Raw genomic sequence first — 15,153 nt, 5'->3', positions numbered from 1 at the left:
TTATGAACAACTTGCAGACAAAGTTTATTTACAGCATCCAGAATTGAGAAAAGGACTCACTCCCTATGTATATTAAATAAATATAACTAAATGAATAAATTAAGCAAAACAATAAATAAATATAGGTACCTTCCCTCCATATAATAGAAGGATTGACTCAAAAGAAGTAAAAATTATTTTTGTCAATCATACTACTTACTAATTTACATATAGTGCTCGTAACAACAAGAAATAAAATCCCGTTACATCTCGCTTGTTTTTCTAACCAAAAGCTAGGTAATGCTTGCTCAAGCATTTATGCGATTATTATTTTTTAAAACTGGATTTGCTTTAACTGCAATGTGCAGTTTCACAACAGAAATTGACAAACACAACCTTTTTCTGTTTATACTATTGTATGCTACAACACAGAAATCTAACAACGTCTGCTTCTCAGTTCATGGGCACAGCACAATTAGCGAGTGTCCTTTATCTGTATTACAAAAAAAAAAACCTCTCACAATATCATAGAAATGAAAAATCCATTTATAGTCTGCACCGCATGTGCAAAAAGTAGCGGCTTATAGTCAGAAAATTACGGTACTTTATCACATTTCTCTAGTCTGCCAAAGAAGACATACAGTAAATAAAAGCTTAAGAGGTCTCAAAATTTGGAGGTGCTTAGATTTACTTTAAGGGTGCTTCAAAAGTGGGCTAGACACATCTATGGGCTCCACAGAAGAGAAAGGCCTAAGCCAGCATTCAAACCTGGATCCTTTTGACTGTGACACACACAAACTCTTAAAGTGACCATTTTGCTGTGAAAAAAGAGGCGAGGGGGGCGAGAAGACACAGGAGGTTGATCTCTCAGTGCTCATCAGTTGGTTCATCCATAAGCAGCGCATCATCTGCAGAGGTTTCTGATACCTGACAACGACACACATTGAATAACACAAGAGGCCATCTGCTTTGTTGACATTTACAAGTGCAAGAAAAAGTATATGAAGCCGTTTTATTGACTTTATCTGGATTTTTTATTAAATTGGTCACAAAATATGATCTGCTCTTCAACTAAGTCAAAACATTAGACATAGTTTTCCTAAACTAATACCACACAAAAAATTGCATACTTTTACGTTTTTACTGACCACTTCGTTTGAACATCCCAGTGCAGGGAGGAAAAAGTATGTGAACCTTTAATAACTGATTGAGCCTCCTTTTGCAGTTGTAACCTCTACCAAACATTTTCTGTAGTTGCAGAACAGACCTGCAAATTTTGGATCATTCCTCTGTATGGAATTGTTTCAATGAATCAATATTATTGGGATGTCTGTTTTGAATCACTCTCGTTGAGTTCAGCATCTAAATCAGGTTTAGGTCAGAACTTTGACTGGAAACCTTCTGTTAAACCAGTTCAGTTGTTAATTTACTACTATCATATCACATCATATCATAGAGCTGTTAAAAGACATTCAAGCTAGAGATCAAGTATTTGCCCTGACTTCAATGGGCATTCTGCACTTAGCTCTTGCAGTCATGTTTATACGACGGCCACTTCTATGGAGAGTGGTGACTTTCTTCATAGACAATCTCTGTTACTGTGGACAAAAAGGCTTTCAATACTTTTGGAACCATTTCCAGCGCCATGCCAGTTGACAATTCTTCATTTTTAACAGTCTCGTGTCAGTTATTTTACGCGAGGCATTGTTCCCACTGGACGTTGCTCCTTGAGAAGAGCGAGCTCAAAAGTAGTATTGATAGGTTTTTTTGGTCTGGTTGTTTGCTTACACTGATTAGATTGCTGGTTCTAACTGTTTAGCAAAAAGTGGTGCTCGTGTCCTTTTTATCACAATCACAGTATTTGATCTTACCCAATCTAAGTCATCCCATCTGGCTGATGTCACCACATCATTGTCCTCTGTGTACTCTGACAGATCCTGCAAGCGTGGATTTAGGGAGTAGTTTTTTTAGCACATGCAATACCAAAAATGTTTTTTTTTTCTAATGATAGACAGAAAGAAGAAATCTGACCAGCTCATCCTCATTTGCAGAAAAGGTCTCCATCTTCTGGGTTACACTGTGAGATCCAAACAACACCAATAAACAATTTAAATATTTGAACTTGCAGATGATTAGCTTGCATTAATATCATTGTGTTTAAATTGTGTCCTACATTAAAGTTATAGTACATAGATAAATAATAACTTTCTATTAGGAAGATGCAGTTTTTTGGAGGTGTGGGGGTGTGATAAGGGCTTTGGAAATCTGTATGCTTTAAAAGGATGCTATAAATACTAAGTTATATTGGACAACAATTTTGTTTAAAAAAAAAAAACTAACTCACAGGGACTCTTCTCCACTCTTTCTTCTCCCTGAAAGAAGAGTTAAAATCATGACACCACTTACAAAGAAAAGAGACCAGAGCAACTAAAAAAAACTGATATTTATGAGTGCTTGTGGACTTACTGGACAACACTCCAACAAAACAACAAGCAGATACAAGGACAACCAAGAAAGTGAAGCATCCAAAGACAACGGCTACTACAGGAACAGGGAGTTCATTGAGCACTAGGTGGGCACAAGAACAAAAGAGGGGAGGGATCAAAATCATTCAATCCAAGCAGGAGGAGGACTGGAATGACATTACCTTTTTTGTCTATGTACTGCTTATTGCTGCTGATGGTAGTGGTGTTGTCAAAGATGTCAGCCACTTCACAATGGTACGTTCCTGCACTGCTGCTCCCGACAGACAGAAACAGGATGGACTGGTATGGTGGCTGATTGACCACGTAGTAAAAGCTTCCTCGATCTTGGAGAAGAGTTTGGTTGAGGAACCACTGGTACCGTGGATGAGTTCCCTTTGTTGCCTTGCAGTAGAACCTCAGACCAATTACAGCATAATTTTGCCCATTGTCAAAATCATAGTGCATCACCACTGGCCCGCCAACATTTACTGTTGAGAAGAGACGAATGGAGAGATATCAAAAGTGGTTGGTCTCGCTGTAGTGGTGCAAGCAGTACCATGTCCAACAAACCTACCAACTTGTAAGGGCAACCACCGACTGTAGGCAACCTCGTCACTATTATTGGCTTGGCACTGGAGTGTCAAGTGTCTGTCCAAAACCAATGGAACCTTGAAGTTTACTTTTCTCTCTTCAACTGTTGTACTGAAAGCCAATTCTGTCCTGTTGTAGAGGGAAAAAGTGATGGGCAGTGTCCCTCTGGTTGACTGGCAGGTGACCACAGCAAAATAGTTGTTGGAACCCTCCTTCAGCACGTTGAAGGAAATGTCAGGGTTGGACACCACATCTGAAGGAATGAAGATGTTGAAACTCCAGTAGGATAGTTTCATTCTTTGGGTAGATCGTCAGATGACAATTAAAGACGTCAACGTCATTCAATAAAGCTACGGAAGGGAAAACCAACTCTGGACGTCCCAATGTCATACCTAATCAAAAATGGGATTAGAACCTTCACAATATCTAAAATCACTCATCAAATAAATATAACCCCATTTGTGACAAAGCGTTCACTTACTGCCTTCCTTGCTGCAGTAGCATGACCCTAAGGATACAAACAGTTGAAAAAAATATCAAGTAAAGTGCTGCAGTGTGCTTTGAATTCTTCTACTTACCCAGAAGCACGCTCACAAGAAGGTATGGAAACATTCTTGAAGAATATATTGAGGAAAATCTTGTTTATGTCATGTTGTAATAAAATGCCGCGAGGCAGTGCGTTAGGAGTTTTCAAAGACACACACACGCACACACACGCAATTCATTGAAATGTGCAAATAACTGATAGCATGGTACGCCTCCCTCCCAGAGCCACCACCTCTGAAACATGCAGTAAAGCATGATGCTATTATTTCATATTCCTACAACAAATCATGGATATCAACAAATGAGCAAAAAATCATGTTTGCTGAATTGAAAAAATAAACATTTAATTGTTTAAGTCACAATTTATTTGTCAGAGATTACCAGTGTACAGTAATGATACTCTTTTAAATGTGTCTATAAAGGATCATTTTAATATCAACATAAGCAAGATAGATGAACAGAAAATATGTCAATATCAATAACATCAGAAATGACAGCAAAAAATGAAGAGTCTGATAAAAGCTGTATTCTCATAAAGGAATCTCCACATGCTAGAAGAGGAAACGGAAACAAATGTTATGTTGGCTCGTTGAGTTTCCATTCAAAGCAGAAATGATCATATTTTTAATTCTGAATGGACTTTCAATAATTTTAATTGCATTTTACTTTCTTGTGTTACCTGAGTGTTTACACTGCGGCCTGTTGAGCATTTATCAACCTGTTTGCCCTCCAAGTGGAAAATAGGTACAGACAAAGGCAGTACATCAGAAGTGGCACTGGAAGGAAGAATATTTAACATTTTTTGGTCAAAATAATATGTGTAGTAAAATATAACCACTTACTTTGGGGATGAACTGGAGCGAAGACCTGAGTAACATGGGTGGAAAATTCACATTTAATTCTGCAGCCATGGAAATTTCTCCTCACATATGCAGATGCACACTCACCTTTTTTATTGTCAATCATCATGTACACGCAGTAGCTGCTGACTGCCAACGTGAGGAGGAGAAAGCAGCAGAACACGATGGCGATGAGCTCTGTTGTTACTTATGTCATAGAAAAAAAAAGAACAAATATTAATTTGTGTATACTGTAAAGCAGCATTCAAATCAGTAATTGATGAGAAGAACTTTTTACTTGCTGATGTTTCAGGAGATGCTGTTTCTTCGAGTCTGTTGTTAAGCATCCAGTCTGGTTAAGAATTGAAATGCATAAAAATAGTGTTTATGTAAAAGAATATCAAATGGGGTTTACTGTCTATTAAAGGCATCATTTGATAGTTTTGAAATACAGGTACGTTCGGTAGTTTTGAACTTTCACCTTTGACATGGATGAGGACAGCGTTACTCTCCAGCCAGGTGGCGGAGTCATCATATCTGTCCCTGACCCTGCATTTGTAATAGCCTGAGTCTTTGGGGTCCAGATTGGCTAGAATAAGAATACGTCTCCAGTCCATCAGGGCATACTGAAGCCGGACCTGCTGCATCTTGGAGTTCATTTGTGTTTCAGAAGTAAGTGTAGTATTATTAAAAAGCCAAGAGATTAAAGGAAAAGATCCTCGACTGACATAACAAGTCAGTCTGGCTGCAGCCAGTTTGGAGTCCGATGTGTAGAGATAGTCAACTTCGACATTAACGTCACCTCCAACTGGCACTGTACAAGCAGGGAAGAATGCATTGTTCATAAAAAACACAAGAAACAATAAAGATAGTTCCGACACGGGAATTGCTCATACCCACTTCCAGTGTCAGAGGCTCACTCGTCAACTCCTGCACCTCATTTCTCACCCAACATCGAGCCGCGCCCATATCTAACCCAGGGACCACCGATATGTTGAACCAGGCACTGAGAGAGTCCGAAGCTATAACGGAGGCCAACTTCTTATCGTCCACCGAAAGAGAGAAGTTGACTGGAGGAGTTCCTCTGGATGTCCAGCAGGTTACGTTACCACGGTAATGTGTTCCCGCTTTGAAGACGGAAAGAGAGATCTCCGGTTTCAAAAGATGGACTAAAGTATAAACAAAGAGAAAAGGACGAGAGATGACAAATAATTCAACAACAGACAAAAAATTTTGCATTTACTTTGGAAAGTGACTGGACAAAAGTGTGCTGAATTCAACTGATTTTTTTTTTTAATTATCTATCGATTTTCATTAATCCTATAAGGAATTTTGAGAGGCAAGCCTTTTTCTGCTTACTACACTCGTACCAATTTTCAAAATGAAAACCCCCCCCGCACATATCAAGAGGAATAAAATCAGTCTGTGCTTACTCCTATAGAAATAGCAAATCCTTTTTTTTTTTTAGCTTTTCTAGTAACCACATTGCAGTTAAACCTCCTCTATTGTGGTGAATGTAAACAACAAAAAGGATTCCCATAGGTTGTTTGCTGTTCTTCATCACACATTTTGACCTCTACCAAACCTTACTCATAATTTCCTTAATTTATAACAATGAAGGAATATCGTATCTCAAAAGCATTTTATTCATTTTATCAACAAATTTAATGCAGGTTTTAGTGCACTTTTCCTGGTTGAAAGTTGGACAAGTTCAACTTCCCACTTTCCTCGAATGCAGCATTAGTCCATTTTCAAGATTTCCGTGTCTTACCCTAACAATAAGCACTACCCAAGCCCTTGTGAAATCATGTTAAGTGTCACTTGACCTACTTTTGGACATAACTGTAATTTCACGATACCTTTGACTGCCACCTTGACTTCTGAGCTGCTGGAAAACCTTTGGACGTTCTGCACCCTGGACCATGCCATACATGAATAGTACCCAGCATGCTCCGCAGTCGCCCTTTCCATCACAAGCTTATTCCCAGTGATGTGAAGTCCAGGAGAGGTAGTAGAGGTAACATGCGTCCTGTTGAAAAACCAACTGTAGGAGAGGTGGGAGCCCTTCGCAGCATCGCAGCTCAAAACCATTCTGGACCCCTCATATAGGACCGCAGGTGAGGGGTCAGAGTTCAACCTGGTGTGTGATGCTGGAGCTGCAAGTGAGGCGTTGGATAAGTGTGGACATCACTTTAAATGAGCATTTTTTTAGCTGGCTACTCACTAACAACACTCAGTCTGATGCGGTTGCTCAATCCCGTGCTTCCCTCGGTCTTTGCCTCACAATGGTACAACCCTCCTGATCTCACAGTGACCTTCAATAAGAAGGATGCAGATCGGTCCTCTTTGAGATGTGTTCTTGCGTCAATCAGGCGACCATCCCTTCTCAGTTCATATGTGACTGGCGAAGAGGAGTCGGGCACGTTACAACGGAGAACCACTTGGGAGCCAAGGTATGCCATGTCAGGACCATCAAGCACTGGGTGAGAAGCTATTGATCCACCTGAGGAAATACATGACATGCACTGCTATTAGCATGAAACTGTTGTTAAGCTTATAAAGAGGCCTTTCCTTAATATTTAATATGAAATGTCTATTGGACAACATGTTTATTTGATAAATATATACAAACTTTTTTTTATTTGTTTTTTACAACCTGTGTGGATATTTTTGAAAATGATGATCGTGGTAATTTGGAACATGGGATAGAGTAATATAGTTTTTTTTTTTTTTTCAAATAGCCACTGATTATTTTGGGCTCCAATATAAATATGTATTATTAAACTTATTTGTACTCATTAGACATTTGATTTTTTATAGAAAATAAAACATACAGCAGAGCACAATAATTTGGAACAGTGAATTGCATTTTCTTTTTTAACTAAATTGTTTCACTCACCCAGAAGTGTCAACAAAAAAAGTGCGTGTAGGTTCCTCATAACACTCCTCCACATTAATGACGACACATTTTTGTCTTCCTGTTTTCATGTGCATGCGTGAATTCTACTGCTGTCATACGCATGTTAGAAACAGATAACAACTTAGTCGTCATCTTTGGCTTCATGCGTGGCTTTAATGATCACTACTTTGAATGTTCATGTCTTACAAAGCACAACAAATGAAAGTGTTTCGATCCAATGAATGCATGAAATTAGAAGCAGAATTAGCACAGTAAAACCATAATAACAATAATAATATTAGCACAGTAAAGCCATAATAACAATAATAGTAATAATAATTATAATAACAATAATAATTATTATAATAACAATAATAATAATAATAACAGTAGTAGGAGTAATAATAAAACAAAATAATAAGGCTATTACATTGGTTTTTACATTGAATTGAGAAAGAACAAGAACAAATAGAGATTACTGCGTAATACTCAAATTCAGTGTGGTTAAGTGAAATGTTTTTGTTTGAGCAGAAGACAGGCTAATGTTCATGTTGGTTGAGAGGGTGTTCTCTTAGTATGCAGAGAGAGCCTGCTTTTATGTCGCAGCATTGTCGCATGCTTTTTCACCAGGAAACGCTTATCTGAACTGCTCTGTGAAGGTGGAGAAAAAGAGTATATATTATTTTTGAAGCAGTTGTTTTATATAAAAAAAATAAGAATAAGAGAGGTTGGTGAAATTAGGTCAAACAGACAAAGTGACTGACTCAGATGGTGATCACATCCAAAATTCCAAGATCCAAGAAAAAAAATACATAACGCGGGTGTGGGCCTTGGAAACTTATGACATTGAGCTGAAAGAGGGTCCAGAATTCAAAGGCTCCACAGGACTAGATCATCATTCAGCAAGATTTCACAGATGACATAATCCACTAAAATAGAGTCCAAAGTGTTTTCTGACTGTATTCTCAAACAGCAAATGTATTTTTGCATAATACTGCCCTGTCCCATTTGTCCACATGACTTACCATAACCAGCATATCTTTAAGTCTCTCGATAGTCTTTTGATTGGCTCTTCTTTGTGACAGATAGGAAGTTAAGATCATTCTGAGGAAAGAGAATGTTACATTTCAATCTCAGGCATTGTCAGAAAGTCTAAAATTGATTTTGGATGATTTCATTTATGACTGTTAAAAGCGTTTACTATTGTGCACATTACGTGAAAAAGGTTATGTTTGGCTGTTTGTTTTTGCAAATAAGTCTCTCATTCTACCTGTCAGTCTACGGATTTCAGGTCATAATGTATATACGTCGTGTGGTTCGGCACCCTTGGATTTGCATTTGGGGATGCATATTTTAGCCCAGACTGCCCCATTTTCCTCTCCTTTTTTGTAGAAAACCTATACTGAATGTTGAATAGTTTTTTTTAAATTAAATTATATTGGGGGGGTAATTTCTATTTGTTTTCCACAAATTATTTCAATGGTCATCAACTAAATGCGGCTTTTCCATATTTGTGGACTGGCACAGTCCCTATTTACCTCGAATAGCAGGGGTCAACAATTTATGACAGTAAATAGTCGTAGAAAAACTATTGAATGTTTAATAGCTTTTAAACATTTTTAAAAATATATTTATTCGTTTTTCCACAATTCATTTCAATGGGCATTAACTAAATGCGGCTTTTCACGATTTGTGGACTGGCCTGTTCCTATTAACCACGAATAGCTGGGGTCAACACTTTATGGAAGGTAAATATTTTGTCTGTTAGAATGTATTTTATAATCCTACCATACAGTAGATATGTCAAATTTGTGCACATTTAATGTTTCATTCAACTTATTTAACGTTCACCCTGAGTTTCTTAATAAAGTGCTCTAAATTCACTTTGTGCATTTAAGCACGTGTCTATTGTATTTTTGTTTTTCAAAAGTTGACATATACAACAAATTAATTCACTGCACACTATTAGGTTTTAAAGAACAGCCTGGAAGTCACTCGGCCAGAAATTGTCTTTCTTTGTGTATGTCTACTGCAGTTGCTTTTAGGCATTTAAATAAAAAGGTAGAGGCCTTTGATTGTGGTTAACTGGATAGAGGACGGGTCCAACTTACATCTCAGCAAACAAGAGTGGCAGTGCAAAAGCCTCAGAGGTCAGGTAGCGGATAATGGTTTTTGCCAGGTTTGGAAGACTTTCCACACACATTCCTACCACACTAACCATACTTGATCCATTTCCAAATGGGCCACAGGGGGAATGCTGTGAGAATCTGCCACACAAATTTAACAACACGTAATGAAATTCATCAGTAAGGTAGAATACAAGTGCCAGAATAAGCCTCAAGGTCAAACTCTTTGGAACAGTACATGTTTGTGTCCACTGTGGGTTGTTGCTGGAAGAGGGTGAAGCCCAGCGTGGTGGTAGCCATGACAAGACCGAGCAGCAACATAAAGTGGAATAAAACTGAAGAGTTGGAGGCTCGAAACATCCTCTGTTCCGCCACACAGCACCGCAAGACTGTGAACTGACATCACAGGGTTGAAGATGTGAACATCCATTTTATACATAATGAATCTTAACCATTGTATTTCTCCATGGACAGTTTTTTATTCGTAGGTTAACAATTATTACGTTAACAATGGCATGTTTTTTTAAATGAAATTCACTGTGCTCAGTTTATTGTATTTTCTTAAGGTAGAAACCAAAATTAATAATTTTCACCAACCTTCTTGATGTAGAATGTCAGTATCAGCGTGACAGTTCCTATCAAAGGCAGCAGAGGGCAGAAGTAGACGCCCACCCAAGACACAGTTTGAACATAGACCAGATCTAGCACATTGATGGGGACCAAGAAATGTTGCTTCCCTGATAACCGGCCCAGTAATGATGAGTGGAACTTCTCCTGGATCAGCCTGATAGTCGATACAGAGAATGCTCTGATTAGATTGTTATTAGTTGCTTGGTACAACTGAGCTTTAAATTCCAAATAAGAGAAAAAGTGAGAGAGATGAAACAAACCCACTTCCTGGGGTAATTGACGAGGAAGGCAGTACAGAAAGTGGCAAGGAAGTTAAAGATACAGAGTTTGTACATCTCTCTTCCAAATTGATTCTCTGTGCACTATGAAACAAAAATTACAAGGTGAAATGGCAAAATGGTGAACCATGTCAAGTCATACTTATTTATATATCCCTTAATCACAGAGAAGTCTCAAGGGCTTTACAAGCTCACAGTTGACAATTCAACATGGGGGCAAAGGGAAAACCCAAAAGAAAAAAGAAGGCACTACTTTTGTAGGTTAGTTGTGGAGTAGGTGGACCCCCTAGATGAAATTCAGTTAGAATTAGAGATGGGCGAGTTTTGTCATTGAAAGTAAAACAAGTCTTACTTGCTCATTTGTTGATGTGTAGACAAAAAATAAGTAAATCCCCAATGAGGCAAGCTTCAAAAAGATGCTCCTGAGGAAAGACAATGAGAGCTGAGCCACATGAGCATGCACGTGAGCTTTTCATTATATTGGCTATAGTATGCCGTGGTTCTTACCTCACCAATGTGATATTAACCTGGATGGTGAAAGAATAGTCCTCAAAAAATGAAATTTTTCGGAAGATGTGCGGGAGGACAAGGTTAACAAAGGTGATGGTGATCGGCGGGAGGTACTGGAGAAGGACACTGACTAACCAGTGGTGGTTGCTCTGGAGAAAACATGGAGATAAGGTGGCATCATAAACAGAAGGCTTTTCAGTGAGAAATCAAATCCTGCATTTGAAATGAGGTTTTACTACCTTTTCAATAGACTGTGATGTTTCACTTGCAAAGTAGATAAGGTAGAATGCTCCACCCAGATGAGACAGAACAAAGAGGTTGAGGATGATCCGGAGCAGGTAGAGACGCATCCGCTGCAACAATGTCCTTCTTGCTGCATACAGGGAGAAACGCTGTTCTTCCAAGTAAAGCTGAGAAGATAGAGAAGGTGTGTGAGTGCCATGAATATTGAAATCTCAAATTTCATTTTAGCATTATTATAATAGTGGTACTTTGGCTTGAGTTTAATTTGTGGAATTCAATTCACTCATATATAATTGAGTATTAGCAGTGCAGCAAATACATTGTAGAAGGATGGATCTAAACATTCCTTACTGAAATGAATTGATATTCAATTTCAGCAATCAAAAACTAAACCATTTATTGGTCACAGGTTTTTAAAAGAAAAAAATCCCATGGTATTATATAAAACAATCAAAGTGAATGTAAAAGAAAAAAAATCCTTTATTACAAGTGTAATTACTGTTCATTGGGACAAACTGGAAGTCCCGCCAATTTTGGCTTTCAACAAAAAGAAAAATTACCAATAGACCACTTGTAACTCAAAAGACAGGGTCTTAGGAAGTCATTTTTGACTCCTCTAGATTGCACTCTCTGGTGAAAATTGGACAGTGTCATCTTGAGGAGTTAAACGATAGAAAACTGATCCATGAAGTAAATTTGAAGCTTCATTTTCCCGTCACCCAAAAACATGTCTGTTGGGGCACATGTCAAAGTTTTGTTTATCTATAAATGTATGAAAATGTTGAAGGATTCACAATTTCCATTAGTTGATGTCTGAAATTATCCTATTTTAAATTTTGACTTAACTTGTGGGGACATTTAGGATCACATGCATGATGGTACTATTTACGTGCCCATTCACCTTGAGGTCATTCCTCAGGAAGCTATGGTTGAGTGTGGCTGCATCAGCATCCTTGATGGTGAAATCCCAGCCGCAAAAGATCTTGTAGCTTACATTCATTCTGGAACGCTTTTCCAGCATCCATTTGTGCTTGTAGCCAACGGTTGTTCTATTTAGAGGCCGTTAGCAAGCAGGAGGAAAATCACTATACATTTATTTCTGCCACATTTAAAGAGACTCATCACAGAGGGAAGGACATTTGTAGTTGTATCAGTTTTTCAGAACAGACGTTGGCATTTAAAAGTAAATTACGAATGACACTCATGTTAACACACCTTAGGGGGGTGTTAAATATCGAATACTATTGAATATTTAAGTATTACTGTTGTTCCAGGGCCACCATTGCAAAAATGATACTCACGCTCGCAGCGTAGCAAAATTATTCAGACTGACAAAGATTATTTGTTCAACCACTGACCTACGGATCTCCACAATGACACTGAGGAGGAGTATAGCAAGGATTCCAATGAGGTACAGCAGTGGAGTATTCAGGCAAGAATAACTGAGTGAACCACGTGTATAGAAACCATAGAAGACTGGAGAACGATCCAAGTAGCCCTGAGCAGAAGAAATTAAAGGGTTACAGTAAAACAAGCCTAAAAATAAACATGCACACAAACACGTTGAACATTACCGAGCCAAGAAAGAAATCCAGAACTGAGTCATTTCCTCCAAACTTTAATGCCTCTGCAAATTCACACACAGCTCTTTGTGAATCGAAGTCAGTTTTGATTTATTTCCAATTTGATTGACTCACTCACCAGTTGTGGTGCCTCGACCATAAAATGCTGTAGGCCCCAGAATAAAAGCACATATGACAGCAGAGTTGACAAGATTCAAGTATACCAGGTATCTGAGGAATACAAAATAGGCATTTACGCCCACGCCAAACCGTCCTGAAACAGATCAATGTGAAGGTTATTCTCTTACATCATTATCGTCATCATCCATATACTGTTTGAACCAGTGGTGGAAAGCCGGGATCAACAAGCCCATCTTTGCTGGCCTAACACTAAGCAGTAACTAGCATTTGCAAACCTAAATAAGATCAGTTCAATGAAAATGTATTAACTTATTCCCAAGATTGTATTTTCTTTAATTCAAAATGTTTCTCTTGCTGCCATGTCAATTTGCTCAGGGTCTTCAAATGTAGTAGTGTTGGCTAATGAATTTTTAACTACGTACTTTGGGAATGAGATCATTTCTTTAACCAATCAGATTTCAAATTTGTCCTCCAATGCTGGCACACTGCTGATGATGTCGGCATCTTACCATCGGCTGATTGGTTGGTAAGAGCAAAACATTTAGAAATTTGCACACATTTCATAACCGGCATGTTTGGTAACTATGTTTTATTTCAATTTGTTATCTTGTCTCAATATAAATATTATTTTTAACTGCTCAAGAAGATAAGATTTGATAGTGGTTATCTTCAGAGCCGGTTTCGTCCCCACTGAAGGCCCAGATACCAAATGCGCTGCCCGCCACTGGTCTCAACAATTTATTGTATACCTTCGATGACATGTAGCGTGTGCTTCCATGGTACTGGTCTTGAAATAGCTTCTCCCAACTTAGACCACACTCTCTTGTTGTTGGTGGTCTGACTCTGCCTCCAAGACTCCCAGAAACCAATGTTGCTGGTTTGCATATTTCTTCTGTTCCTAAGAAACCCCAATATTTGTAATATTTTTATTAAAAAAATAATTTAAAGGACAAACTGTTTCCAGTCAACACTGCAGCATTGTAAAGACATGCATGTCTTAAAATAACATAACTAACAAACAGTTATTGCAGAATTGTTAAGGGGCATTTGGAGTGCAGAGTGAAGAAATAAAATGAGAAGCACGCAGCTTCATGTGAGGTCAGCCAGCCCACCTGGCATGTCTTTTTCCTTGAATGCATATGGTAAGATTCCTTAGTGGCTGAAAAGAAATGTCTCGAGGTCCTTTGGACATGTACTCTGAAGCATCCTGCCTGCTCTGCTCAGGCCGGACCACCTGGTTACTTGGCAGGAGGTCAAATATCTCTATATGATTATACTCACAGGAATCTGACGAAAGGGTGGAACAAGTGCTTTCTTCTGCAGTCAAAATAACATTAGAAAATAAAATCAAAATGAGAGAGCAATATGATTACTTTGGTTGTTTGAATCTGTCATGGGTGAAAAAAAATCTCTAGGCTCCCACACACAGATACCGAATGTACAGTTTGGAATATAGTGTTGTATTACCTGATGAGAATCTTGTGAACTTGACATTATTCTCCATTTTATCCCGACGAATAAACTTGTAAATAAACAAAATGTACAAACGCACTATGCCCTATTATTCACACAGAAAACATTTTCTTCTCAGCAGCCACCTTGGTTTGACAAGTTAGTTCCGCAATCTAAATCAAAATATCCTGGTTTGGACAACGCTGTTGTGACATACACAAAGTTACTCAGAGGCTGATCGAGCGTTAGCATTGCTCTTCAAAGTCCGCACAAACGTCAGATATGGTACCTGATCGAAAAGTAAACCCCAATTCTACGGTTGGCAGGAAATCACATGACAGGATGCAGAAAAATAACATGGAGTGATAATTTAACAGTGCTGCAAACATGCATCGACCAAGACCACAATTTTAATTACACAATCTAACTGGATTCAAAGGCTTTATGGCGTCTAAACCTCAGCAAATTAAAATGACAAAATAGTAATAATAGTGATAATAATGATGATAATAATAATAAAAGACAACACAGATCATTTCTGTCATTCATTAGAATAGAAATGCAATGACAATTTATCCGGTGAAGTAACAGATAAAAAAATAAGATGCCCCTAAAAATGTAAACATTAAGTTCACCCTGTCATTTTCATCTTGTCAGCAAGAATTTTGCTTTTGTCACGTCACAGACAGTCTCTGCTTACAGTTAACTCTGCAAAACAATTGTAGGAGGTTGACCAATTGCATTACTGACAGCATGACGTCTGCATCATAGATATGGAGGAAGAACAATACCGGTACATTGACTCCTTTTGCATGTATTGATAGTCAGAACATAATGTTCAACATGGGGCGATTTTGCAAACTGTATTTTAGGAGTCACATATATTTTGAAA

At 38.2% G+C, this 15,153-nt stretch overlaps 2 protein-coding genes across 8 annotated transcripts; both read right to left on the bottom strand.

The window, feature by feature from the left end:
* LOC148399013 (Fc receptor-like protein 5) lies at positions 1–7,490 on the bottom strand. Of its 5 annotated transcripts, none has more exons than XM_088374266.1 (10): positions 7,320–7,490; positions 6,645–6,923; positions 6,280–6,576; positions 3,019–3,288; positions 2,627–2,932; positions 2,446–2,547; positions 2,324–2,351; positions 2,011–2,056; positions 1,851–1,916; positions 1–906 (listed from the first exon to the last, which is right to left on the bottom strand). In XM_088374266.1, the coding sequence occupies exons 1-10, from the start codon at positions 7,372–7,374 to the stop codon at positions 847–849; spliced, it is 1,509 nt and encodes a 502-aa protein (XP_088230392.1). In that variant the 5' UTR covers positions 7,375–7,490; the 3' UTR covers positions 1–846. The 5 variants fall into 5 exon arrangements, with proteins under 5 accessions (XP_088230392.1, XP_088230391.1, XP_088230389.1 ...); XM_088374265.1 differs by lacking the exons at positions 6,280–6,576; positions 6,645–6,923; positions 7,320–7,490 and adding exons at positions 3,517–3,543; positions 3,614–4,132; positions 4,261–4,419; XM_088374263.1 differs by lacking the exons at positions 1–906; positions 1,851–1,916; positions 2,011–2,056; ... (2 more) ...; positions 2,627–2,932; positions 3,019–3,288 and adding exons at positions 3,924–4,132; positions 4,261–4,357; positions 4,424–4,448; ... (2 more) ...; positions 4,902–5,234; positions 5,317–5,589 and having other exon boundaries at positions 7,320–7,451.
* Positions 7,474–14,699, bottom strand: tmc8 (transmembrane channel-like 8). Of its 3 annotated transcripts, none has more exons than XM_088374260.1 (16): positions 14,277–14,695; positions 13,922–14,126; positions 13,559–13,707; positions 12,808–12,942; positions 12,681–12,733; positions 12,465–12,604; positions 12,008–12,155; positions 11,103–11,273; positions 10,861–11,012; positions 10,706–10,775; positions 10,340–10,437; positions 10,043–10,229; positions 9,684–9,841; positions 9,431–9,586; positions 8,345–8,423; positions 7,474–7,970 (listed from the first exon to the last, which is right to left on the bottom strand). In XM_088374260.1, exons 1-16 carry the CDS (start codon positions 14,311–14,313, stop codon positions 7,866–7,868), a joined length of 2,043 nt encoding a protein of 680 aa, XP_088230386.1. In that variant the 5' UTR covers positions 14,314–14,695; the 3' UTR covers positions 7,474–7,865. The 3 variants fall into 3 exon arrangements, 2 of the variants coding, with proteins under 2 accessions (XP_088230386.1, XP_088230387.1); XM_088374261.1 differs by having other exon boundaries at positions 13,922–14,123; positions 14,277–14,328; XR_015858102.1 differs by lacking the exons at positions 7,474–7,970; positions 10,340–10,437 and having other exon boundaries at positions 14,277–14,699.
* Positions 14,700–15,153: the final 454 nt, after the last annotated feature.

The sequence above is a fragment of the Syngnathus floridae genome, chromosome 4, assembly GCF_059516105.1.
Source record: "Syngnathus floridae isolate MCC-2025c chromosome 4, RoL_Sflo_1.0, whole genome shotgun sequence".
In the NCBI taxonomy this organism is placed as follows: domain Eukaryota; kingdom Metazoa; phylum Chordata; class Actinopteri; order Syngnathiformes; family Syngnathidae; genus Syngnathus; species Syngnathus floridae.
Note: the sequence above shows the minus strand (reverse complement) of the source record. Positions and strands in the feature narration are given on the sequence as shown.

Bases quoted from the DNA above. Each gene is read 5' to 3' on its own strand.
- tmc8 (XM_088374260.1), bottom strand. From the start codon at position 14,313: ATGGAGAATAATGTCAAGTTCACAAGATTCTCATCAG. The intron at 13,708-13,921 runs GTGGGCTGGCTG...GGGGTTTCTTAG, and splicing joins CAAGGAAAAAGACATGCCAG to GAACAGAAGAAATATGCAAA. The intron at 12,605-12,680 runs GTAATGTTCAAC...TCTTCTGCTCAG, and splicing joins TGGATTTCTTTCTTGGCTCG to GGCTACTTGGATCGTTCTCC.
- LOC148399013 (XM_088374262.1), bottom strand. From the start codon at position 7,374: ATGTGGAGGAGTGTTATGAGGAACCTACACGCACTTTTTTTGTTGACA. The intron at 6,924-7,319 runs GTGAGTGAAACA...GTATTTCCTCAG, and splicing joins TTTTTTGTTGACACTTCTGG to GTGGATCAATAGCTTCTCAC. The intron at 6,577-6,644 runs GTGAGTAGCCAG...CCTCACTTGCAG, and splicing joins CATCAGACTGAGTGTTGTTA to CTCCAGCATCACACACCAGG.